Source organism: Solea solea, chromosome 2, assembly GCF_958295425.1.
Source record: "Solea solea chromosome 2, fSolSol10.1, whole genome shotgun sequence".
In the NCBI taxonomy this organism is placed as follows: domain Eukaryota; kingdom Metazoa; phylum Chordata; class Actinopteri; order Pleuronectiformes; family Soleidae; genus Solea; species Solea solea.
The window spans coordinates 24,395,903-24,423,759 of record NC_081135.1 but is presented as its reverse complement, the minus strand read 5'-3'; the positions used below and the strand labels follow the sequence as shown (position 1 = coordinate 24,423,759).

The 27,857-nt window shown below is 41.6% G+C and overlaps 1 protein-coding gene across 7 annotated transcripts; it reads left to right on the top strand.

Moving 5' to 3' along the window:
- Positions 1 to 137: 137 nt before the first annotated feature.
- On the top strand, positions 138 to 26,995 carry mid1 (midline 1). 7 transcript variants are annotated; one of them, XM_058622862.1, is made up of 11 exons: positions 138 to 227; positions 15,392 to 16,113; positions 17,923 to 17,982; positions 21,501 to 21,596; positions 22,097 to 22,204; positions 23,738 to 23,886; positions 23,971 to 24,098; positions 24,600 to 24,743; positions 25,221 to 25,382; positions 25,495 to 25,702; positions 25,955 to 26,995. In XM_058622862.1, exons 2-11 carry the CDS (start codon positions 15,448 to 15,450, stop codon positions 26,301 to 26,303), a joined length of 2,070 nt encoding a protein of 689 aa, XP_058478845.1. In that variant the 5' UTR covers positions 138 to 227; positions 15,392 to 15,447; the 3' UTR covers positions 26,304 to 26,995. The 7 variants fall into 7 exon arrangements, with proteins under 7 accessions (XP_058478845.1, XP_058478843.1, XP_058478844.1 ...); XM_058622860.1 differs by lacking the exon at positions 138 to 227 and adding an exon at positions 4,169 to 4,268; XM_058622861.1 differs by lacking the exon at positions 138 to 227 and adding an exon at positions 6,407 to 6,670.
- The last annotated feature ends 862 nt before the right edge of the window (positions 26,996 to 27,857 follow it).

Sequence of the window (27,857 nt, the reverse complement as noted above, 5' to 3'; positions counted from 1 at the left end):
TGTAGAGCAGATGAGGAGCAAGAGTGTGTGTCAGTGAGGTATGTACGTGCGTACACACCCCGATGAAAGGGAGTGTACATGCAGACAGTGCACCTTCAGCCTTCAGTCTCCTGACTGTTTCACCTGAGGGGGAAGTACCAGCTGCTAACTATTCACGCTCTGTAGTAGACTGGTATTTATTCACCAGGGAGAGACACACACATAACACTGCAGCCATGGGGAAGCAGGTAAGACCTGATAAAGACACATTAAGTGTTAATGGGGTTTAATTAGTGCTTTTGTTGCTGTTGCAAACAGCAGTAATGCAAACCATCCCTTTAGACCTCTGTTTTTGTATCAGGGTTAAAGCTTCTGTGCATTAAGCCCAATTAACTTTCTGCCAGTCTTCTCAAAATAGATTTTTTAATAGTTCCAACTGTAACTTTATTAACTTTCCATTATGTGTAATACTTGGTTGTGGAGTGTGAATCTACACCCTGCAGTCTGCACAGTCAGGGAGATGCGGAGTGTACACACGCATGGATGCACATGAGTGCACAGCCACTCTGTCACATGTCAAAGCACTGGGTTTATGTGTTGGTTTGTTTGTGTTGTGTCTTTTGTATGGATGTAAATATAGCTGTTGGAGTCAGATATGCTGCCTTGACAAGTTCAGTCGCGTTTGCACTCGCCACACATCTGCTGACATTTTGGGAGAAATCCGCTTCGTCATAAAACAACTTCTGGCAAGTATGTGAAGCGGGGAGACAAAAAAAAAAAAACAACAACAAAAAAAAAACATTCCTCTGAGCACGGTGCAACTATTTGTTGCCACGTTTGTCATTGTCAAAGATTGTCGTCGCCTAAGATGGTGAACGAGTGGTTTTTTTGGAGTTTTGTTTTTGGTGAGAACTGAAGCGCTGTTGTGCTGTTCTGAGCGAGAACAGAAGGTGTAATTGTGCCAAATAACTGTGAATGGGGAACTCTGGTGAATTCATCTTTGGTTTCCAGTTTACTTTTCCTTCATGCGAGCATCTGGTTCTGCTATTGCTTTGAAATGCTCCCATTTCCTCAGTTTTAAAAGACTGTAACCCAGTTTTCTCTGTCTTGGTATTTCTGTTTTGTGAATATTTTATTAATGCAACCACACTTTTTTTTATACAGAATAATGAACTGGGCAGGAACAACAGTCCATGTCTATGTGTTACTATTATAATAGTCTCCTTTCTCTGCTTTTCTCTGTTGAGTTTTTAATCTAGAACTCTTTCTTTCTTTTATTTAAAACCTCACTCATGGTGTCATGATAAACAAGACAGTCTACATTGGGTCAACAATGCCAGCTCCATCAGCAGCTGTGAAATATCTGGGCCTACTGAGAGCTAATGCTAGTTCATTCTCACTGCTAGAGCCACGTGAAAAGCATGTGTGTGTGTGTGTGTGTGTGTGTGTTTGTGTAGCGGATGATTATTCTTTTGTCAGTGATACCTCTGCAGGGAAAGCAAATGTTTAATCCATTTTGAACTCCAAAGAATGCGCTTCACATGCCAAGACTGGAGAGTTTGTTCTCTGTGTCTTGAAGGAATGCTTTTGGTGCCATGTAGACGGAGCGTAAGTGAAATTATTCTGTAATGGACCGGGCAGAAAACCCCATCGCTCTCTTAATCTTTATTATTATCATCATTATTATTATTATTGTTATGTAGTAACACTGCAGGGAGCGGCCTCGCACATCTAAGCACTCTATCCTCTGGTGATTGTGGCTGATAAAATACGACGGTGTCAGAACACTGTCAGAAGTGAACACAGAGTATTCTTTGAAAACATCCCTCAAGTTTGGATGCAGCCGACCCAGATCCCAACAGCTGGACCTCTGCCTCTGGCGCTCACAGTCTCCTTGGACACATGAACACAGAAAAACACAACAGATGTTCAGAGCTCCTCCAGCGTTTCTTGGTGTAGGAGGTTCGAGCCGGGCGTCTCATTTTCCCTGAATAGATCGAGGAGAGACAAGGAGAGAACGTCTTAACCCTTTTTTCACGCCACTTAAAAGTGTAACCTACACCTGCCTTCATTTGATCGATAATGTCTTTAAATGCCGCTTGCTGAGCAGCTATATTTGGGCGACCATGAAGTACTCAGATGTGAGAGGCTGGTTGAGTGCATCACTTGCACTGGGAGATAGCGTCAGGGCTGTTGAAGGGGGGAATTCTTGATAAAGATGTTTAACTAGGTTTTTCCCTGTCCCTCTGAAGCTGGAAGCAATTACAGACTCCATGCAGCAAAGAATGTAGCGAGCATTCACCGCACCCTTTCAGAAGGATCCCTTTTTTCTTTTTTCTTTTTTCTTTTTCGGGGGGAAAATTGAAGCAAAGACTCTCAGGCTATGAGGTTGAATATAAAACATGACCCTACTTTCAAATGTCTTTTCAACGAGAACATGCAGAACACGGTGCGCTCATGAATCATGTGTCTGTGTGCAAAGTATGACTTGTTGTGATATAATAAAATGTCTTTTATTAGACTGTAACTCCAATTCCATATACAGCGGAATGCTACATAATTCTAACATTTACTAAAGTATCTTAACAGGATCACTCTACGACTTGGAGAGTTATTCTGTTGTTGCTGGTTTTATTGTTTTCAGTAAAGAGGAGACACGGGGGCTGAGAATTGATCCTGTTGTCGGCAGAACCGTGAACGGAGTGCCAACAAAGCTGCAGCGTGTTCGGAGGGAAAAGAATCAATTCCAGGTCAATGCCCTCAACAGTCCTGTATGTTCTGCCGGCTAATCATAAAGCACTCTAACGGCACATCGTCACTCGCTGGTGTGATGGGTTCAGCAACTATTTTGCACACTTTCTGCCCAAAAAACGCTTGAAATAAATAGTTTTAACAATTAAAGGCCCCTGGGATATTACCAAATAACACCTCTGCTGCAAGTTAAAGATAAATTACAGTAGGTGTTAATTGGCTCGGTGCTATCGTGCTCATTTATTTGGATGATGTTTGGTAGTGAGTTGCCAGGTTATAGGATGGATACCTTGGGGATGAAAGTAATTAAAATCTTGAACTTTCGCCATGATAGGGGCTGGCTATTCTTTCTTTTTATTGTGTTTACTGCCAAAAATCAGGATTGATTATTTCGGACAGTCCTAGTTAAGGAACGTTGGGGTTTGCTTTATTGAAAAATAGATCATTCGCTACAATGCCCCCGATGTAAAACCTTAGAAGCAACATTTGTACATAATGTTCTGGCATTACGACATTATAAGACTCCTTCAAATCTTAATAATTCCCTCATTAAATCAGTATTACAGATATCATTTGACATTTAATTACCACGTCATATTTTGGCGCAGAATGAAAAATGAATCATTCTGAGCCAAACAACAGAATCTTTGCCATTTGAAAGACTAACTCGTGTTATAGCAGCCATTGTTGGCCTTTATGCTTTTTTAGAATTGTAAATGCTTTTCAAATATAATTTTTTTGTTGTTGTTTGTGCGTTTCTGTTCATATTCTGCCCTCCCCCCCTGTGTGTGTGTGTGTGTGTGTGTGTGTGTGTGTGTGTGTATGTGATTTGTATACATGAATAAAAAGAAAATAAAAAATCCGGCATGTGCACCCTCATTTTAATTATTGCCATTTCAAAGAGCTTAATGGCAGACATAAAACGATGAGGATATTGCGCTTGTTGCGATGTCTTTTTCCCTGAATGTGGTCTGCGAGGTGTCGAGAGCTGTTGTGAGGATGTATAGAGCTGTGTATACTAAGTGCAATGGTGCAGCTCAGCCCTGGAGACTGATCCCATCTGGTCGGGGCCTGCTTGTGTAGTCAGGAACCCATCAAAACCTGGTCCCCAAGGTTTATTCACCCCTCCCCACTTTTGTCTGTGCATTTGTTACCCCTTTGTTTTATGGCTGAGAGGGGTGGGGAGCCAGGGGCAAGAGCTCACCCCCAGAGACGAGGATGCGGGGGGGGGGGGTTGGGGGGGGGATGGTAGACCCAAGTGTTATAATGGAGACAGTATCCCATGAAATGACCCAGTGGAAGTGATGCTTCCTGGGCATGTTTTACGCCTGCGTGACGTAGGGCTGTGGCTCGTGCAGGTCGGGGAGCTCCAGCCATGAGGGAGGGAGTGTAGAGAGAGAGAGAGAGAGAGAGAGAGAGACGAGTAGCCAGGATGTCACTGTATGTTTTGTTTAGCCTCTCATCCATGTGCTCCTGAAAAAGACATCTGAAGGAGTTGCATGTTCATGATTTAGGGTGTCGCCCTGGACAAATAACAAGTAAGTCAGTTTCTTTTCAAGGCTTCTGTATCATTGGTGAAGTTGTACACACCTCTTTTGTGCAAAGTGCAGATTTGGACACATCAGATTGCATATAGATTGCCAATTTCTTAATTGCAAAGGGTTTCTGTACTTGATGGGTTGCAGTGAGGGTGAAAGAGAACCCTGTAGCTCACAAATGTCTGCTCGCCTGGACCCTGAGAGAAATCCTTTTTCTTCCCCCCCTCCATCATCATATTTCACTGCCTATTTTGCTCCAACTTCTTATCTTCTCCTTCAGGAGTGTTTTTCCAGGCCCTTTTCAGGTCTTTTTCCAATTAATACAGTTTGACGTGCCAAGCGCCACTAAGAGAACTGCCTCAGGCAGCAAATGGCCTTATTTAGTGGGCATGAATATTCATTTGTTTGGAATAATTATTTCAACACAGCTGTTATTTATTGATAAGGGGATGTATGTACAGTATAATCCAATATAATTATATATATATATATTATTTCTAGTAGTAATTTTGCTAGGATTACACCAAGAATGTAGACATGGCATATAAACGTTATTGTTAGCTTCCCAATGTTTGTGTTGGATTAAATTGTGCCTTTGAGTTCCATTAATTGCAATGATGGAGCAGTCAGACTTGTTATTTTCACAGCTGATAGACTATGGCATAAGGAATATTCGGACATAAACAGAGCAGTCATGTCTGTTTAGACTACTGAAAGTTCAATTGTTATGTTTTTCCCATTTTCAAAGCCACAGAAACTTTGTGTGGATCCAAAAACAGCTTGGGTTTCCAGTGAGTGAGGTGGAGACAATTGCTCAAACCACACCTCAGACCAGTTTTCTTTTTTTTGGTATGACTAAAACAGAAGATGACTTCTTCTTTTTTCTTTTATTTTTCCACTTAATGTTTATTGCAGTTCAGCGAGCGATGTGAGTTTGGATTGATCCTGGAGTAGCAAACCATTTCCACCTTTGAAAAGTGCTGGCCTCAGATGTCAGTGTGACTCCACGATTTGTGTAAATGTCATGGGTTTTATGGCGTTTTATTGCAGGGAAATGAATCTCAGCGTGAAGGTGTGACGTCGCCAAGTCATTATTTCACAGTGTGGCGGCTGTGTGGCCATGGCCAGTGCCACTAACACGTCCTTGTATACTTCCTAGCCTGTTGTAAATTACTAAAGCATTGGACGGCACACATCTGAGAAGTGATGTGAGAATAATGTAGCATTGCCGTGTCTCTGTGTTTTACATGGGAAATCGATTTGAGCTGCGCTGTTTACAAATCCATTAGTGTGTTCGGAATGTGGGCGGAAGGAGCCAAGCAAAGGAGTCACACTCCAAGTCATGCTTAATTCATCTATTGTGTGTTTGTGCCGAAAAGAATTTTGTCACGGTCTTTGGGAGCGGAGTGGAATGTCACTATATACGTGCTTTTTCCTGACAAACTGCAGCAGACTTTGTGATGTTGGCAGGAAGTGGAGAGTGACAGACAGTTGTAGGATTGAGTGAGGAACAAACGAGCTGGAGACTGTGCGGAAGGTTTGCCAGTGAAAAGATTAGAGTGGCATCTGGCTCAAGTGCCAAGATGCGTGGTTGCTTTTTCCACACTGTCATGGCAACAGAAGCTCTATGCCTCGTTCCCAAATCTCCCCGACTGAGTGTCCCGACTGTACCGAAGAGGCATTTAAAAAGCTTTTTGGACTCCTCACTCTGACCCTCACGTTTACATAGTTAATCATGTACAACATAAATGACATTTCCCTTAAATTGCGACAGAGTTAAACAGTCGTTTGCCATTTCAGTGGCAGCTTTAATTTCCCTTTGAAAGACATGTGAATGAGTGAGCCGCACAGAAGTCTCTTATAAAGGGCTCACGTAGCCTCAGCTGAGCATCTCTACAGGCCCCTCCATCCCAGAGCTGCCATTTGTCATGCAGGGCACCTCTGTTCCCTGGTGACCAATCAGGAACACACCCCCACCCTTCACCACCACCATCATCAGATGTGATTGACAGCCTCCCACATAAAGGAGGGAGGGAGGGGGGGGGGGGGGTCATTTACCTCCTTATGTTCCCATGGGACTAAGTTAATGATCCCAGCCAACAAAATAATACAAAGAAAGAAAAGCTTGAGGAGTCGGCTCCGGGTTGAACTGTTTTTGGAGCAGTTTTGACTGCCTGTAGAAAGGATTAGAGCAGAAGAAGAAGAAGGAGAAGAAGGAGAAGAAGGAGCTGTGTGAAGGGAATTTCAGACGCTTTGAGACAGAAGAAGCTGCAGAGTCCAGACAGAAAGTATGAGCTGGAGGGAGGTTTCTGAGGGAAGCTGGTGTTTTGGCAAAACAACTCTTCCTGGGCTTTATTTCTGTAATAACTTGGACTGTGACTGAGTGACGAGCAGCCCGAGAGGTAAGGGATGGTCTGTTTTTCCAGTGGGTGACACTTTTAAGTCAAAGGGAGGGTTTGTGTTTATCAATGTATTGCTGTATCTCGGTGAAAACAAGAAATGAATATTAATGATAGGCCCATGGCAAGCTGGGGTTGGGCTTTTGAGCTTTTCTTTTCTTCTTCTTTCACAACTTATTATACTAAATTATATTTCAGACTTAATTATATGTGTTTGCTGCACTGCACATTATGCACAGCCGCTCATTTTGAACTGGTTCTCATGCCATTTACCAAGGTGTTGATGTTTGCGCTCACCTTTCTTTTCACACGTCATTGGCGCCTGCGGGCTACACGGAAACACAAGGACTCCTGGCACGAACGCCGGGTTACATCTTACATCGTTGTGTGTCTTTTGTGTTTAACCGCATAACATAAAACATTTTTTTTTTGCTTTACACAGAGATATCGTATCAGAAACAAGTTGTTCTCCGGTAACCGCCTCTGCTTACAAACCTCTGACCTCATTGTTGCACAGACTCAGAGCCGAGAAAGTGATCATATCATACATTTTGTGATCAGCATCGCTGTGTGGATGCCAACTGTGTCAGCTGGTGCACTTTTTGGCAGTGATGTCCGCGCAGCCAAAGACTGGCGGACAGATGTCAAAGAATCAACTTTGAACACTTGGCTCAGCTGTCAACAACTACAGCACATTCCTGTGCTCAAAGAAACGTAGTGTGATTGCTGTGAGGAACAGGGAGAGAGAACTTCCTACTCACTATGCTTTTCTTCTTCATCATCATCTGGGTCAACTAACTGCCTCTGGACATGGTTGTTCTCGCATGATACGAAACAATGGACCGTTTCTGAATGTGCGCCTCCATTTATAACAAGTTAAAGGTGGACTGCAGGTCACAGACGAAACATTACACTTAACCTTCAAGTAGAATCATTATTGATCCGCGAGTTTGCTTGTGCACTGTGCCATTTGTCTGTGTTTAATCCTGCCCTCAACCTGAATCATACACTGTACTGCAACTATCCACACACAGCCCAGTCTTGTTGATAGGAAATTTAAAGCAGTTCTCCCTGAATGTGGTTGTGATTATTTTGGTCAAACAACACAAAGAAATGTGTTTTCATGTTTCGCTTGTTTTGTGTTGGTGGTTGTGTTGCTCAGCTGTTTTTGAGGAAGAAAAAGAAACCAAAACAGGTTTGTTGAAGGCTGTGGGCAGCACTCCTCATGCTCTCTGGTATAGCATGAGTGATAGAGCAAAAAACCCGGGAGAAGTCCTGCCCCTTTCCTACGATTGGCTAATGCAACAATTTGCAGCCCACTCTGTCTAGATGGGATAGGTACAGTTGTGAGAAAGAGACAAGAAAAGAGAGGAAAGTTTCGATCCTCCCACTGATTTTCAGTGCAGGGTTAGAGGGTCAGGAGCTCACAGCGAGCAGACGTGAGTCCTTTTTGCTCTAACTTCTGACCACCGCCGTGGATTTGCAGTGCAGTGCTCCACACATCAACACGGCCGTTAAGGGTGGCTCTTTATTCTTTCTTGCCTGTTCATGGATGTAATCATGTGGCAGGTAAGTCAGGGGGATAATGCAGGGCTTCAGGTTTTGCTGCCAAAGCACTGAGTCACCGTGTGTATTTACAAGTTTCGAGGCAGTGCTGAGTTGGTTTGGCCCTGCTTTCAATGGCAGATAAAGGATAAGATGACTAAGTGAGAAGGCCAAGGGGAATTTTTGTGATTTGAAAAAAGAAAAAAAAAGAGTGGTGGAGCAGCTTTCCAGTGTAAAAGCAGTATACTTGTCTAGAGTCTCCCACACTGCACACTTTTCCATTTGTCACTGTAGTGTACCTTGCAGCGTGATTCCTGAATTTACAGTCAGGGTATTCATTCCCTTGTGTCCTTGTAAAAAGGTTTTTTATTACCTTTGTGCAACCTCAAGTGAGCCACTGGAGCACCGAGGGAGATAAAGCACAGCCTCTCATTCATAATCTGGCTGCAAAAAACACCACTTACTTCACAGATTAGATGAGAGATAATACACATTTCTCTCCTTCACTGTGCTCACGGCGACGCTTCCGCACACAGTCTGTGACAGGCCCACACGCTCAAGAGATCCGTTTCACGAGGGAAGCGAGGGGAGAGCAAAAGTGGGACATTTGCAGTTGTGTCTGACGTGGCCCCCCCTTTTAATTAGTAACCTATCTTGTTCTTGTGGAGAGGAATGTTAGACATCGTCCCACCCAAGCATGCACGCCTCTGATCCCTGCTGTGACAAATAGATATTAAGCTGTCACTGTGGCAGCACTGCAACACAAAACAATGCTTTTGAGTCAAGGCAAAACTGAGGGTGAGTTTGTGAATATTGCCAGCGTTTAACTGTAGAATATAAAACAACATACAATAATATAGAGCTGAAACAATTCATCGATCAACCGATTACTAAGTTAATCAACTATTCAACTATTTTGATAATCGATTCATCGGTTCAAAGCTTTTTTCATGATTAAAACAAGCTTTCTGATTTCTTAAGCTTCTTAAATGTGAGTATTTTCTTAATTTCCTTGCTCTGGATAACAAAGAAATCATTAAACGTTAATCATTTTAGTTTGTGGACAAAAAAAGACATTTGAGATCATCATTTTCTGATATTTTATGGACCAACCGATTAATTGATTATGAAAATAATCGTTAGTTGTAGCTCTACAACAACACATTATTAGATTTGATACAGAATTCTTTGACTTCTTATTTTCTCTGTTGTAACTGTAAATGCCACCATTTGAATGTTTTAGAAATCACCTATTCTGCTGTACTTCATACACCAGCCACACGATGTCGCTCTTTGGACGTTTTTCCACCCCACAGCAGTTAGTTTTTTCATTCTTTTGTGACACTGACAAACGCTGCTGCTCTGGAGTTTGGAGCCCAGAGGCGCGTCTCCCCCTGCGGCTGCGCTGCAGCCTCATGCTCGGGAAAAGTCACTTTCTGTGAAGTTCCTGTGGTTGCAGAGAGGATACAGTGTTTCCCCGCTGATGCCACCTGCCAAGCCGCAGAGAGGAAATGAGAGCTCGCTGCAAACTGCTGTGTGACCACGATGGCCCTGTACAGACAGTAAGCGTTCCGAGGAATGGAAGGCAAAACAATCTCCCTCTTTTTCAAGTTCTCGCTCTGTGGGGGACACTGTTACTCGACTATTCTACTTTTTTTTACCAGGGGGAACACTGTATACATTAGATTACATACATCACTTTGTTAGAAACGTCATACCAAAGTCTCACCCATGTGTTTTATATTTAGTTTCTGTATTTCATTTTGTACAAACTGTAAAAGTGTGCTCTCACTGTAAAAACAGTACATGTGAGCAGGTGAGAGTTGGACTGATGGATTTGTTCCCCCCCATCAAATTCAAATGTGATTTCAGCTACACAGAGCAAAACTGATCCATCAATGCAGTCATATCAATTATTGGGCGTCAAATCAAACATTTTAGTAAAAGTCAAAGATATCTCAGACCTATTCAGAAACAAACAATAACAAGAAAACATGTTGCTTTATTTCTTCAGGAGATTCTTTGTAAAGCATTGTGAAAAGAAGCTGAGCTCTTGAGTTAAGTCTTATGTGACATTATAAGTTTACTTATGTTAATATCACACACACACACATGCGCCTGATTCAAAGTGAGGACCCTAGCCCCTTACCCTTACCTTAACCATCACAACTAAGTGCCTAACCCTAACCATTACCCGTTAACAAACCTAAACCCAATTCTAACCCTTAACCCGCAAAAAGGCCTTTACAGATGTGAGGGCCAGCCCAAATGTCCTCACTTTGCCCAAATATCCTCACTTTGCCCAAATGTCCTCCTTTTTATGGTTCATACTATTCCTGGTCCTCACAAAGCCACGCATACAAGAACACACACCGACACATGTAACCCAACTGCTGAATGTTTTGCCTCAGATTTGCACAAATGCACGTGTTTAACAGTTAACAGTAACTCAAATCAACTTTAAGCCACAATTCACTTGTTTCTTTAACTGTCCGTCAGGGGCAAAACTTTAACAATGTGATATTTCATTCCAATAATAGTTGAAATCATGTGATAATCTTTTGGCCGTATGAGTTTGCCAGACTTAGTCCACAGTGAAAAACAGCCCATTGTTATTCCTTTCCATGTAATCCAGTCTGACAAATGGCTTCAGTGGCTGAAATGTGGGGATTTGCAATTAACTTTAACCCTCCAGAATTGTTTTAATAACAATTATGTAGGCTGTTGGTCAGGGCTGTGCAGGCTCCATGAAGCTAATCCCAGTAATGTGTGCAGCGGCATAATATCTGTTAGATTTGTCAGTCTAATGGTGTGACTGGTGCTGCTACAGCTGTAAATCACATTAGGCCTGCGTGCGCCGCTGCTGAGCTGGCTGCTCTCGGCAGCAGCAACAGGCCACACATTGGTCACAGCTACACTGTGAAGACAGGATTAGAGACAAATATGTTAGGTGTCTGCCCCAGGAAAGACGACAACGAGCAATCGCACTCGCTCACTTGCTAAATACACACTTCAGCGCTTATCATTAAGGGCGATAAAAAACCATAACCGAAGGGATTACAGAGTGCTTGAGCAGGATATTGTCTTCCTCTATGTGACACTGTAATTGTTTCATCTCTAAGTGACCTATTATTTCCCCATCAAATGAAATCTTACGTTAATACTCAAGTTCATCATTGGACAATTAAGAGCCTCGTAGTTAAGTGGGGAAATCTCACACCTGCTATATCTGCTGATGCTGTGCATCTTGAATCACAATCCTGCTGTTTTGAAACACGAACTATTCTGCCTGTATGAAATGGATATATTGTTTGTTTTTTTATGATATGAGACGATGCCTTTGAACACCATTTATATAGCTTTTGTCACAGTGAATTTCCGTTTGTTGTAGCCGAGTGAATCACTGTGGTAATGTTTGGCCATGTGATTCTTTTTTGATCTCAACATTTTATAGTGTCGGAGTGCAAGACTGATAAGATTATAACAACGCATCCCTCGGTACTAACGTAGGTCACTGTTAAGTTGTAAAAGCTGCACATTTATTTGACCCTTTGTTTTGCACCGACGTCCAAAGTCCAACGCTTGAACGATTTATATTTAAATGCACGAAGGAAATAAAGCACAGGAAGTTGTAAAGTGTTTTGTAAATCATTATTTCTTTTGGTTCTCAGTGAAATATAGCTATTTATTAACTTATTTATTATTGACTGATGCCATGATACTAAATACAGTGTTACAGAGGTTTTTGATTATAACAGATGACCTGCGATGGAACCGCAGGAGTCATTGATGAGTGAAGTTGAAAGATTTTATTGAAGACGGCTCTGATCTGAGGAGAACTGAGACAATGCCTGACATCTGAACAGTGAGGCGTCATCGCAGATTCTGGCGATCAGCTTGCCAGGTCTGATACATATACAGTTAGTAAGCCTTGAGATAGTGTATCAGGTCCAGATGCCTGGCGCCTTGGTTTCTAGGGATGAAACCGCCGAGTTTGTGTCTGATGGCTTATGTTGAACAGCAGGTCTGGTTATAAGAATGTGCACGTAATTAAACTTAAAGATTAGGCCGAAGATTAGAATTTTCCCTCACACATGGGTCCTTGAAATAGTTGAAAGTTTGTGAATTTGAAAAAGGACCTTGAAAGTTCTTGAAAATTGCCCACAATAGACATGGGTCATTGAAAGTGCTTGAATGTTGTGCAAGAAAGAAGTTGATATTTCGGTTAATGTCTCCCGCCGCTGATGTGCCCTTGTTTGTTACAGCATCACCTACTGTTTCATGTGCCCTGCGTTGCTTGACGTACGTAGAGAGATTCCATGCAGAACAATGATTGAAGAACGTTAGGCACGAGTGAGCGGATGACGTGACGCCTGGGGTAACTTTTAAGATCTCTTGCTCATCAAAGCAAATTACAAAGACTGTCTTCCCCCCGAGATCCCAAGGACAATCACTCGGCAGGATGCAGAGCGCGCTGCAAATCAATTAAAGTCATGGGTGAAGAGGCTCTTACAAGTTGCCCTTCCATCTTAAGCTGCACATTCAGTCTTTGAATGTGAGGGAATTGGTCCTGGAAAGTCCTTGAAGTAAACCAAGGTGTGGGAAGCCTGCAATTACAGTGTCTCACCCACGTGCATCTACCAAGTCGTAGCAGAGCAGAGTCAGAGCAGTCACCCTGGAGACTCCTGTGAATGACAGGAGAATTAAAATGGAACACAGCAGGGGTCGGTGTGGAAATATGCGCACATGGTAAACAGATGGTACCTCAGTGATTCCTACATAAGGGCCAAGCGGGGCAAATGAGGATGCAGCAGACGATGTGAGGTAGAGCGTTCATTTGACTGGCTGCTTTGTGCCCTCTTTCTATTTGCATTTCTTGAACGAGGAGTTTACTTTGCGATTATTTTACAGCCCACAGAGCTTAGTGTGTGTCGTTATGCACTTGAAAAAAGCCTACGGAGTCACAGACGGCAGTGACAGTGATGTAATCCTCCACGCCCACTTCACGTTATTTGTTGGAAGCAGAGGGAATTTCAGACTTCTGTCCCACGTTACAAACCAGTTCTTACTTCCTCTCGTCTGTGTTGGTGTCTTTAGCCTTTTGTCTTTGAGTCCCTCGTGGCGCAGCCAAGGAAAAGTTCCAATCCACAGCATTGTGCTTTTAGGCGGAGAGGGACGGTCACACATGGAAATCTGAAACGCCTAAATGGGCAGGGCTGAGGACACTAACCTGACTGTGAGGACATTGGCTGTGGCTCTGCACAATCCTTTTCCTCTGCTTATTTGCTGATTTTGACTCCCTCGCTCTCTCTCAGTCTCTCTCTCTCTCTCTCTCTCTCTCTCTCTCTCTCCTAGTACTGGCCAGCACTCCAGCTGTAGGTGGAGCTGGCTTTCCTGGAATTGTCGGGCAACTTTTCCTGTTGTGCTTGCTGCTACCTCTTGCTCAATCTCTAGCTTAATGACAGCTCTGCTGCAGGATTAGTGTGAGGACTGGAGCCATCTGGATGCCCCGCTCCACAGCATGCTGGGGCTTATGGATGCTGCGTTTGTTGTCATAAATATATTTTCATGAATCAGGTCAGAAGTTTCCCTTCAGCAGAAATGTCTCGGAAGTGCGAAGCTGGGCGAAATCCATCGGTGGGTAAACTGTGTATGAATGAGAGCGCTCTCAGGAGTGCATAACTTACTCGCGGCTGTGATACAGTGTGCGCTGGACTCTTTGGCACAGTGTTTGTTTTCCAAGCTTTTGTAACGTTGTGGTATTTCATATCACAGGTGATGACATCAGTGGATGAGTGTGTGTGCATTGTGTTTGTAATCCAAAACTCCTTATTCATTGTGTATGTAGGGCAGCCCGGCTGAGTTGACAACCTGTTTTATGAGACTTTCTGCTCTGCTGTAGCAGATTATCTTTGTCGAAAAGTGATGTGACGTTGTCTTGCGTTTCACAGTGGAACCTTGTCAAACTTTCGTGTGTTCTACTTTTATTTTATGCTTCTTATATGAGCTGGAGTGTGTGAAATTTAGAGCATTTTAAGAGGCTTATGAAAGATACATATATTTTCCAAAAAGGCTTGACTTTTGTCAAATTCTGTTCAAGACCCGGGGGGGGGGGGGGGGGTTCAGAGTGAAGATGCTACTTTTTATTTGTTGCAACAACTTTTAGGCGCTTGCATTCAGTGCTTTGGCCTTGAAAGAACAAGATAGCAGAGAAACAAAGGCCCACAGATGCATCGCAGTCACCAGAGAGAAGCGCAACAATTGCCTCTTGTCTTGTACGGTACGGTGGGGCAGCTGAGCGTCTGCAAAGATTTGACTAGAGAGTGGAAAGAACAGGACAGGTCTGTGGCTCAGACGTAATTGCTGTATTCTCACAACTTGTGCCGAACTGTCCTGATAATGAGCTTTTGCCTTTTTTTCGCACATAATGAGTGGAGGTAGAGGGTTCACATAGGAAGGCGCTGTGAGCACAGCGTGTCCACTCGCAGCTGGAGTGTCTGACCAGCTGGGAACAAAGGCTCAGTGTCTGTGATAGTGTGGAGCCCCAGCCATCAGCAAGCAGGCCAATAGATTTCTGCTTGGCTGAGCTGTCAGTCCACACAGGCCTGCTGGCCTGCTGACCTCAGTATAGAATAGAGCACATGGGGACAGGCTAGACTCTTCCCGTGCCAAATTAAAATGAGCTGCTGCTGCTGCTGCTGCTACATTCTTAAAAGTTATAAGTTCAGCCAACTCAAGCATACACAAGTCTTACACATGCATTGTATGTAAATAAGCTTTTTTTTGTTCAGTGCTGACTCGCTTGCCTCATTTCAATGAATCAGATATCTACTACACACATTTGCATACTATTTATAATCATATTTTATATTATTCAGTTTGTAGCAGAAAGACGGAAAACAAATCATATTTTCGTAGGACTCGAAAACACAGACGGAATATGAATGCTGTCTCTTTTTTTCAAAGAAGCCTCATGTCTACACTTAATGATAATAAGTTTTTGGTATAATTTCATTATATAATAATTGATTTTGTGTGTCAGACTCTCAGACAATAGGTGATGTGTTCACACATTTTTGGTTTTTCTCGGTTGTACAGATATTCAAATCAAATGAAAATTGAAAAACCTAATCTTAGTTGCCGTAAGTGTTTACATTCATTTCTGTTTGATCTTCACAGATAGCTGATCAGCTTCCCTGGATTTCGCGCACATCTCCTATTTGTTTTGCCTGAAAATGGAAACACTGGAGTCGGAACTGACCTGCCCAATCTGTCTGGAGCTCTTTGAGGACCCGCTGCTCTTGCCTTGTGCTCACAGCCTTTGTTTCAACTGCGCCCACCGTATCCTGGTCTCCCACTGCACCCCCAGCGAGCCGATTCAGTCCATCAACGCCTTTCAGTGCCCGACCTGTCGCTATGTCATCACCCTGAACCAGAGGGGCCTGGAGGGACTGAAACGCAACGTTACATTGCAGAACATCATCGACCGTTACCAGAAGGCTTCTCTGAGCGGACCTAACTCTCCTAACGAGACCCGACGTGAGCGAGCCGTCCCTGACCGCAAAGCCATGACTTCTTCCAGTGACCGCGTCCAGTGCCAGTTCTGTGAGCAGGACCCTCCACAGGACGCCGTGAAGACTTGCGTGACCTGTGAAGTGTCGTACTGCGATGAGTGTCTTAAGGCCACCCACCCCAACAAGAAGCCCTTCACGGGCCACCGTCTAATTGAGCCCTTGCAGGACTCCCACCTGCGGGGGCTTATGTGTCTGGAGCACGAAAATGAGAAGGTCAATATGTACTGTGTGACAGATGAACAGTTGATCTGTGCATTGTGTAAGCTGGTGGGCCGACACCGAGACCACCAAGTAGCAGCCCTCAGTGACCGATATGACAAACTCAAGGTAAGACACGAGCTGTGTGTGATGCACTGACGAATTGCTCGTGCTAATTTAAGCACTTCTTAAAACTAATTTCAACACCTTTTTTTTCACCTTATGCAGTATCACAGTATTCCCAATTAATAATAATAATTATTAATTTGTCACAGTTTGTCTGTGAACTGCTTTATTTTAGCGACATAGACATGTAAGCAGACACTGAGCTCAAAAGCAAATCATCTAAAATATAATTGCTCTATTATTATAGTTGTATATTTTTAACTTTCATTTGTTGGACACTGGAAGTGCGTCGACTTTTACCAGACACACAAAAGTGGATGAGTGTGTTTAATAAATGTAAGTGACACCTTGCTGAAGGATCAAATTAAGCAAAGGCAAACTTTAATTACAACTTGATCTTTGTTGTAATCAAATTAGCTGAAGAGTAATTTTTATCTTTAAGTACATTAAAGTACTCCAGACAAACCTCTGGAGTCAAAGACACTTTGCGTCATAGTCTGTATTGGTCAACCACATTAAAATGAGTCTTGTTATTGCATGTATTTACGCATTATAATCATGTTAATTTATCACATTAATCCCAGAGATCCATACTTATCCATGGAATATTACTTTCCTTCCCCATTGCTCTATATGTTTTGGGTTTTTTTACTACCACAAAGTGTAATACTCGATTTATGGCTGCGTGATGCGTCTAAAAAAAGGTAATCACTTTAAAAATGTTCAAGTTAATCAACAACATCGGTAACTACTGCTATAAATTACAAATAGTTAAAGAGGGATTTTTGTTCTTGAATGAATATTATGAGCACTTTGTGTTCAGAACAAGATTGTGTTGTTTACTTTGACATGTTTCACTAATTTGAGGTAAAATATTCAAAGTAATGTGTGTTTGTGCAAGTGACGGCCACTGTTGCATGATTTATTCTTTCCTAAAAACTAATGTAAATGAGAAAAATAGCTCTTAAATGAAAGAAGAAAGAAAACCCCAGGATTTTCTGTGGTTTTGGTTGAAGTTTAATCTGCTTTTGGTTTTGGTCTTTTCATTGGATTTGTTGACCATAGCAAAAATGCTCAACTTCCCAGCTTTATCTTTTCGACCCAATTGCATTCATTAGACCTATCGTTGTGTCGAATGCATCTGAATGGAAAACAGTAAAGTGAGTTTGAAGTCATCCATGACCTGACCATTCCTGAACAGAATGTCACCCCATTGCAAGAGACCACTTTCATAGTTTAATGTGAAGTGGAAGTGCTCACTTTCAGCTAATGATCAATAAGACATTAAACGCCGCCGTTTGCTGGAGCATAAAAAGGTTGCTCAGTTTTCCCACCAATATAAACTCGACTTGAGTTTTTAAGAGAGAGTTTTGCTTATTGGGTCAGCATTTAAACAACACAGTTGGTCTCTACTGTGGCTCCACTAACCGCTAAAGGTATTTTTAGAGCCATGAGAAGAAAATTATGCAGTGAAGCTTTATTTTGAAGCCTTTAAGAGAGAAGAGCAATTACTTTTCGAAATCCTCTGTCTGCTACAAACTCTGCTGCATCGAGTCAAACCTTCCTCTTCTTCTCATCATCCTGTAGGGTTTCTCCAGAGAACTGTATGGTATAATGGTACATGGTATAAAAACAAGAGCCCTGCTCTTCACAGACACTCACTGTGGCCATGCATGACTCACAAAGGTTTTTTTTATTTTTGCCCTTTTGGTCGTCTGTTTTCACAATGGTTTGTCACAGTAGAACTGGAATGCAACAGATAGGTCAGTGGACTGGTCCTAACCCATCCTAACCTATGCTGTCATTGTGCAGAAATCTTCTGGCCGCTTTCTCTGTGTGGGGAGTGATCATTCACACCAGGAGACAGACCAGGTGATCAGCAGCATTTCTTTACTTACACATTCAGGGACAGACTTATATGTTATGGATCATTCTAAACCCTAAATGTTTTTTTTTTCTTTTTGTTTTTTCAAAGGCTGGAATTTAGTAAATTACCCTTTGAAAAACTAGGTTAAATGGGAGTAAAGAACATTTAGCTAAATTGTGTAATGGGACACTAAGTGGTTCTTAAGGTGGTTTGTTGTTCATTTCTCATACACACATTCTGGTAAAAGATTGAGCAGATTGAGATGAGTAGTCCATTTCTTAGCTACTTTACGGGTCTTTCTGTCTGCTGTATAATATCCTTATTTTGTCACACTGACCCTTATACCGTGTGCAGTTATGACTGCATTGTTAAAAGCCTCGAGTGACAGAGGAAAGGGCTATTTCCATCAGAGAGAGAATTAGTTTTTGTTTCCTCATGGCACACAGGACAGAGCCCAGGTGGCAGGCAGCTGAGCTTGTTGATAGTTGTTGGCTTTTCCAAACACATGTTTACAGCCACACTGGCTGACATTTCCCTGAAAGTCTCTCTCTCAAAGGGATGGTGTGACATTGAAAAGGCGTGGGTGAGCGCGTGTGTGTGTGAGTATGTGTGCATAATGCACTTATTCCTGTAGTCTGGTTCCAGCATTGTATATGACACGATCCACGTTCGGCATCTGTTATCATGTATCTATCATCCATTATTTATGTGTAATTATGTAAATGACGCTCACATTCACGGGCAGTTTTCAGTCTGAAGTGAAGTTGAGTGGAATAGCTTTGAACTGTGGGAAGAAACACATAAAGCACCAGGAAAGTCACACATATTCAGGATCTCTCTATAATAATGGAGACACACTTCACACAGACTCTTCATGCTTCTCTAAGCACTTTACCCTTGCCCTGCCATCATTATAAGTGTTGTGTACTTTTATTTTTGTGAGGTTGTGTGAAAATTGTGTGCGTGTTTTTTTAGAAAAAAAAATATTATTATTATGCTGTTAAATGAAAATAAATATTTTTTGACTTTCTAAAATGGATAGTCGTTTCACTCAAAGTGATTCAAATGATTTTTAAAAGACTGTAGTGCATCACTCGCCGAGGGAGTATCACCCTCAGTGCATTCCCAACACACACATATAATTTAATGATATTTCAAAGTCCATAGTGTGTAAAATGCTGCAAATCAGCACATCGGAATGTGCTGTTTAACTTTCTGAATCGTAAAGATTCCTGTTCATATTATTAAAAACATAACAGCCGACCTGATGTACATCAGATGACATCATTAATGTGTCCAGATCTTCTTCTGAGAAGTGATAGAAAGCTTTTTTTTATATATAAATATGTATGTACCATAACAATTGTAAAAAAACAGCAGTCTTGTATAAAGTGCCTTAAAGGGATACTTTATACTTTTACTTGAGTAAAAGTACAAGTATCTTACCAGAAAATGACTTTGGTAGAAGTTGAAATTACTTTTTTTGGAAAATGACTTAAGTAAAATAATTAAAATATATGACATTTACTGTACTTAAGTATCAAAAGTAAAAGTGTTTATTAAAAAAGTGTGGCATATTTGTGTTATATTACAACACTGGGAATCAGTCATAAAAATCTTGATTTGAGCCAGTGTTTCCCCTTCTTTGATTGATGTATTTAACACAATTGACAGCTTTTAACATTGTATGTTCATGAGTAATATTTGAAATTACAGTGAGAGGAGAAACACTGTCCAACTCTTGTGTATGCCCCTAATCTATGATTAGAAAAATCTACTGATTGGATTTGTAATTTAAAAATCACAAATGCATCTCAGGACCTGTCATGTCCACTATAGATAATCATGTAACAACCGTTTACAGTTTTTGATGCTGACACAGGATAAAACAGCAGGTCCTGACAGTGACCTGTTAGGACTGTGTGAGGAAGGAAGAGAGACTGGCCAAAGCAAAGGTGTGGGACCAGAAGCCTTTGCATACAAAAGGAAGCTGCTATTCTTTCCTTTCATACAGTTTAAATGGTTTTAGGAAAGAGACTTCCATTAGAGAGAGCGCTCTGAAAACATGGAGAGCATTAATGTTGCAAAAGAAACCATATTTTAAGGCACATTTAAAAAAAAAAAAATCCATTGCATCAGAATGGAAGAGAACACTCTATTTTCCATGTGCTCTCAGTATCTACATGTGATTATCAAACAAGAACACGTTTAAGCTTTCCATATATACTTGATAATGTATACGTAATGTTCGACATGTCCAATCTAAAGATGTTAAACCCATCTCGCCCTTATCTGCAGCTCAGCTTATGAAATGGCTTTCTATTTCAATAAATCATACTGTACATCATATGTGAGAGCGGTGAAAAAAGGCCTCGGCTATTTTTAGTCCACAATGACGCACATACCTTATAAAATCACAATGTGAAACACCTGAGCTGAGAGAGGTCTCACAACTTTTTTTCCCTCCAAGCTTTGAAAGTGTCCTTCTCAAAGCCTGAAAGTGTTGCTTCTTCTTTTTCTTTTTTTTTTCTTCACATGAATAATGTTCACATGTCTATTTTTGATATATATGGAATTGATGGAAGAAGTGTTAAAAAAACATGAAATGCATCTCATGGTAATAACATAGACTGCATTTAAAAATGGATGCAGTCCTCCAGTTTGACCGGTGAAGCCCAGGAAGTCACAGTTAGCCACCAGAGGGCAAAAAAAACTCTGTTTGAATGAATGAATGAATGAATGAATGAGTCATATCTACTCACTTGATTTATAACATTTTCCTTATGTGTCAGTGGTCTCAAATGCTAGTTTTTAGGTCTTCTTCGATGGAGCATGATGTCAGTGGTGTAAACTATGTTCCCATTCAGAGGGAAATAGAACACAGCACATGTGTGGACATGATTTATAGTTAAAGGTCTATAAAGGTCTGTGACGTTGGGTTTCGTTATGAGTTAAACTCAAGTCCCAACTTTCAGTCACGTCATTCAAATCCAAATGCCAACGATCATAAAATTCGTCAGACGTAAACCCAATAAAGCCCGTGGTGACCTGAGGCTCTTGCTCACCGTTGTATGGTCTGAGTTTCACTTTGATTATTTAAGGATAACAAACAGAAGTTCTTGTACCAACGCAGTACACAGACATTGTGCTACCCAATTACGCAAAGAGATTGAGTTTGAGACATAAGCCTTTGATCTGTGTCAGTAATTAACACAGCCGGGGTTTAGTTGTCCAAATCACTGGCAGATGCTTTGCTAAGCTCCGTGGCCCCAGCAGGCAGTACGATGGGATCTTTGGCACACAGAGAGGACTGGAGGGTGGTGGCGGGGGCTCCACACTGATCACAGCTCAAATGTGGCCAGTCATATCAAGTGGCAGTTTTGTGTGTCCTCTTCTGTGCCCGTTATACCCCATGCCAGATATTGTGCTATTCACCTCACTCTCCTTCAAGATTTATTCAGCTGTTTACAGTTTTATGGGGACAGTATGTGATGAAATTTACCTTTTCAATTTTGTTTTGCAGCAAGCCTTGGATTCCAACCTCAGCAATCTAATCAAGAGGACCAGTGAGTTGGAAAGTCTGATGGGCAAACTTATCCAAACCTGCCAACATGTGGAGGTGAGGTTGTTTATCTGTTCCCATTCAGGTGGAGCTCTTAAAGTCTGTGGCATTTCATGGGGATTATTAACACAGCATGATGATGATGAATTACTCTATCTTGCTTTTCGTGCCTGCAAGATTAATTGTTCATTAACCTCCGGGTCAATCATTTTTTTTGAAATGATGCACTCAGTTTGCTGCAAATTGAGTGTTTTCAGATGAAGCGTTTGCCAAATATTGACACTGACGGCATTAAAACTCATTTTCAAAGTTGCATTATTAATGTTCGGATGATTGCCACTCTGACCTGCCCAACGTGACATTAGACGACATGTATTAGATTCAATTTGATTTTCCTGCTGCTTAACGTTTGTCTAAACTTGATTGCTCTGTTCGTAAATCGCGTTCTAACGACTCCGAAACTTCACTGTGTGCCGTGCAATATTTTGTTGAAGCAAATTAAATATGCTTCCAGTACTGACTGTCTCTTATCTAAACATGCTTGATGTTCTGTCTAGGTAAATGCATCGCGACAAGAAAACAAGCTGCTGGAGGAGTGTGAGCTGCTGATTAATATCATACAGCAGCGAAGACAAATCATAGGCACTAAGATAAAGGAGGGGAAGGTAACGTGTGTATTACCTCTTATGTCTTGATAACCTTTGTTTATCACCTTGTGCGTCCTGATAAGGACACATGCACACACACACACACACACACACACTGGTTTCCGTCACTTCAGAGGACATTGCGTTGACTTGCATTCATTTCCTGACTAACCATAACCATAAATACTACCGGCCTAATTGTAATCCTGACCCCAGCCTCACATCTTCATCTTAAAATGTAGTCGTTTATGTCCCCATAAGGAGAGACAAGTCCCCGTAATGTGACTGTGTAAACAGATTTAGGTCCCCACAACATAAGGAATACCAGGTTCACACACACACACACACACACACTGTGCCTACTTTAACGCAGCGGTGACAAATCACTGCTGTTCGGTGAAACTCTTCAACACAAGTACGTGTAACTGTGAACAGAATCTGCAACATCCATCGTCTTACAAATTGTCAGTGTGATTTATAAGCATTAAAACCCCGCGGTTGTACGGGAGCCGCAGTCTCTTTTCTTCACGTCCGGCCAGTAGCTTATGGTGGCGTATCAGCAGCATTTACACAGATAATGCTTCTGCTACCTTGCACTAGATTTGAGCATTACTGCAGCATTAGCTCCACTTTATGTCTCTCAAATATCAGCGTTAGAGTTTTATGACGCACCTCTAACACTGATAGACTCGGAGGTGATAATTATTTTATTACAGAATTAAAATTCAGCCTACATTACTTTTAAAGCCGCACAACCTCTCTGAAGATTTTTTTCTTCCTCATTGTGGTCTTCATTCATTTTCACTTTTGTAAGATGATTACGTCTTTAAAGCAAATGGAAATTCACATGGTTACTGCACGTTCTGTCTGCAGTCCTCTGAGATTATGACACGGAACCACGGAGATTTAGTGTCACCGCTTGACAGAAGTGCTTCGCTAATTGTATGAAATGCAGTGATTATAGTAAAAACATGGCAGTGTTTCTGCTGTAGTACATGTAATACTCATAGTAAAGCATGGTTCCACAGCTGGCACCTGTGTCCTTACATGTCCTGTGAATGTGCTGGGCCTCTTGAATCATTTCCCTTCCTTTTCCCTTGCTAGACTGCAGTAGACAGACAGTGGCATGCTGTGCTGTGCTCAGTGTCAGAGTAAGATCAGCCCCGGTTCCTGTGATGACCGTCTCTGGAGGAGGACTCTTTCCTTCCTCACCCTGTGCCTCATGTCAAGTTGTGAGGTTGTTTTCAGCCAGTGTGGCACAGAGGGGGAGGGGGGGGTGGGGGTCGGATGGGGTCTGGTTATACTGTGACAGTATTATGAGGGATGTTTCATATATACACCCCTCATTCCAGTCATACTTTTACAACACGATTACACAACTGACAAAAATCACATTGTGGTAGGTGTAAATCCGATTTTTCCTCCGAAAGCTTTTTGTGTTTAGCGAGAGAAAATCAAATCTACCATCTGGCAGATCGATGCGTCATACAGCAGGCCATTCATTGGGTTGTGATTTACCAAGCTTTTCATTTTTCCCCATTTCCTGTCCAGTCTGTGCGAATGAGGAAACTAGCCCAGCAGATAGCCAGCTGTAAACAGTGCATCGAGAGGTCCTCCTCCCTCATCACTCAGGCCGACCAAACCCTCAAGGAGACGGACCACACTCGCTTCCTTCAGACGGCTAAAAATACCTGTGAGAGGTCAGGCTCCGGCCAAAGGCAATACCGTCAACATAAGAGTGAATAAAACCCACATAATGTTGTGCGTGTGCTTCTTTATTGCAGAGTCTCAATGGCGACGGCGTCGTCTCAAATCCTGCTACCAGAAATCAATCTCAACGACACATTTGATAGTTTTGTTTTGGACTTCACAAGGGAGAAGAAAATGCTCGAAAGCTTAGATTATCTCACAGGTGAGTGGCGTTATTGAGCACGTATTAGTATTTTATTGCAATGAATTGATGTAGTCTTGTTTGTTTTAGCTGTGTTTCTGTCTTCATTAAACCAAATGGTGCACTTAAATATATCTCTGCATTACCGTTCAATTTTGCATGCATATAAGCAGTGAGTTTATGGTTCAGCGATAATTGTGCCAGTGACAAACAACTACAGCTACAAATGTGAGGCACTACTGAGTGTTTATTTTCCGCTGAATGAAACAGGTTTGATTGTTTTATGCTTAGTGCCTGTTGTGCAGCATGAATTTAACTGCATGAGGGCTGTAGCTGTAATAGCTACAGGAACTGCTTAATTACACTTGGCAGGACAAAAACACAAATGGATGGTGCTGTTTACCACCTCTGGTTGTGAGTGTTGTCTGATTTTCCTCTGCCGTCGCACGCAGAAAGTCATCCCCCCCAGCTTCCGTTGACGTCTTCGAACAATGTTTGTCTTTTTTTGTTTCCTGATTGCAGCACCGAATCCGCCCATAATCCGTGAGGAATTGTGCACAGCATCATATGACACGATCACAGTTCACTGGACAACGGATGATGAGTTCTCTGTCATATCGTATGAACTTCAGTACGCCATCTTCACCAACCAATCTAATGTTGTCAGTAAGTCTATATTCAGCCGTCTGGTGAATGTACTGGTGTAATGTTCGTGGTAGAAAACGGGAAAATAATGAAAAACATTTACTCAAACATCAAAAATCAACATCTTACACCAGAGGATAATATACTGGCTCTTATATGTATGTAAAAATGAATATATACAGCAATTTTCTATATGACTAGATTCACATTTAGATGCAAAACATATGCTCAGTATTGTCAGCGGGGTTAAACGGAACAGGTGGTTGTTTTAATTGATCGCTCTAATGAGGTCAAACCATGCTTGATGAAACAATTTATTTTCATCTGCCTCAGTGCCCAAGTACAGTTGAATGAGGGGCTAAGCAGCGATATTTGATGATTCAAAATAAAAAACACACTGCTATACTGTCTCACTGCTTAATTACAAGCATGAAAAGCAGTGCACATTTGAAGAGTTTGTTCTCAGTACGTGACTCACTCTCTCCGTGTGTGATGCAGGTTTATGCAGTTCTGTTGATAGCTGGATGATTGTACCAAACATCAAGCAAAATCACTACACTGTACACGGACTCCAGTGTGGCACAAAGTACATCTTTATTGTGAAGGCCATAAACCAGGCTGGAAACCGCAGCAGTGAACCAGGGAAGCTCAAGACAAACAGTATGTGAAGTTCAGCAGTTTAACAAAATAACATTTTTTTTGCTCTATTAACTACCACTGAGAATTGTAACACACTTTTTTCCAAACCGTCATTTCAAAATATGTTTCAAAGGTCAGCCATTCAAGCTGGATCCAAAGTCTGCTCATCGTAAGTTGAGGGTGTCCCACGACAACTTGACTGTTGAGAAGGACGAGACATTGTCCAAGAAGAGCCACAGCCAGGACCGCTTCTCCAGCCACAGCAGCTATGGCGTCACAGGAAATGTCTACATTGACAGTGGCCGTCATTACTGGGAGGCGCTGATAGGCGGAAGCACATGGTTTGTTCAGCACACTGGTACAAATTATTGGCTAGATTCCACTTAAAGTTGGTACAGATATTATTTCCACAAAATAAAATGTGTTAAGTTTTGTGACATTTTGTTTAGAACCGCATCAGCTCAAGACATAACATCACTCTGCCTAAATGCAGCCTGACAGAGAAGCCTTGCATAGACTTTAAGTGGTATTCATATAATTGTAGATAATGCATGTTATTATGTCTTCCTTTTCACTTTTCATTGGTCATGCAGGTTTGCAGTGGGCATCGCATACAAATCTGCACCAAAACATGAGTGGATTGGCAAAAACTCTGCCTCCTGGGTACTGTCTCGCTGCAACGCCTCATGGGTGGTACGTCACAACAGCAAGGAGATGCCCATTGAGCCCCCACCCAACCTGCGGCGTCTTGGAGTTTTGCTGGACTATGACTCTGGATCTCTGTCCTTCTACGATGCTGTCGGCTCTCAGCACCTGTACACATTTGACATTGCCTTCACTCAGCCAGTTTGCCCTGTGTTTAATGTGTGGAATCGGTGCATAACAATCCTCACAGGACTGCCCATCCCAGATCACTTAGAGGGGACATATTTCAACCACTGACAAAACCTGTCCTGCTGGATTTTTGTTTTTGGGAGCCCAAAAACAATTCCACCACGACCTGCACCTCTCTGACTGTGATGACAACTTTATGGCAAAAACAGTAACCAAATGAGATGCATTTACATACCCAGGTGTACATTCCCAATCAATCTTATGTTGAATTTTGTAAATTTTGTTGAAAAAAAAAAAAAATGCTTTGCACATTTGTGTACATTATTTAGCGTAATGGTTTTAAGGGATTGCTTACAGTTTAAATTTGTGGAGATATTTTAAAATAAGCTCCAGATTGTATTTTTATGTCTACGTCCATATTTCACACCCTGTCCATTTCTGTATTGTTCAGGGTGATGGGAAAAAACATAAGCACAAGTGACAAGCAGGCTCTTTGACTCTTTATCTTTTTGAAAGGTTGTATTGTAAGATTGTTTAATTCATAGCACTTTGAGGAGACAACGTTGTCACTGTAAAATGTATTTCTATACCACATTGTCATGCACATGAATATTTGCTTGAAATCATTTTTGCAAGGAAAATGCACTTGAATCAATCAGAAAACAGTACTTTCACATAGAAAATGTAATTTGAAATTAGTCAGACGTTATAGACGAATGCTCTTATGCAGTTCAGCGTTAAGAGCGCCACAGTTTCCACATTTCTTCCTGGCAACATATAATAAAAGTGATTCCATTTGATCAGCTGTGTGACTCATTTGCCTGGTTTACGTTCATTTCCACCTGATCTCCAATTACAGCTTGAACAAGCTCTACGAGCGCCATAGAGCAAAGAAAGCACCATCAATTCCGACGCAGAGAAATGTGTCAGTCCGGTTTTACAGAACTCACCGTGACCCTCACACAGAGCCAAAATGCTGCTTCTGACAAGATTTGCTCTGACAATTCCTTTTGTACTGGTGCATAAATCTGCAGACTCCCTTCAACAAACTGGGCAAAATACAAATCTGAACTCTTAGTGACCTTTCTGTGAGAAACCCTGCAGACGGAGCTTCAATGTGTTAGTGCTACCACCTCCACGTTATGCCACCAGTATTTAGCATTCATCCATGTACATATAATAGATCCCTACGCATGGTATAAAAAAACTAAACTAAGATAATACATAAAAGTAGTTCTGTTATGACTTTTTTTTAATGTATTTAAATAATAGACAATGTAAAATATAGAGGAGAATAAGGTGCTTCTGTCAGTATAATTAAACAAACAAATACACACTTAATTTTCTATCACATATACACATGTAAATGTGAAATAAAAATGTTTGATATCCAAGAGGCATGAGGTGTTTGCAATACTTCTTTCACAATTGTCGATTTAAACAGAAAAATCAACAATGTTTCACATTATGAGATATAAACACAAAATAACACACACACAACCTTTAATTTTCTCAACATATAAAATACTCAACAGTAAAATTGGCACCTTACCCTACACACTCTACCATTTTGTACATAGCACTCACTTCATTTTATTTATTCTACGCTTAGAGTTAAGTTTATTCCTTTATTTTATTTGAGTTGTTTATTTAAGTTGTGGG

Excerpts from the sequence above, each read along its gene's own strand:
- mid1 (XM_058622862.1), top strand. The coding sequence starts at position 15,448 with ATGGAAACACTGGAGTCGGAACTGACCTGCCCAATCTGTCTGGAGCTC. Across the intron at positions 16,114-17,922 it reads ACCGATATGACAAACTCAAG|AAATCTTCTGGCCGCTTTCT; the intron begins GTAAGACACGAG and ends GTCATTGTGCAG. Across the intron at positions 25,703-25,954 it reads CTGATAGGCGGAAGCACATG|GTTTGCAGTGGGCATCGCAT; the intron begins GTTTGTTCAGCA and ends TTGGTCATGCAG.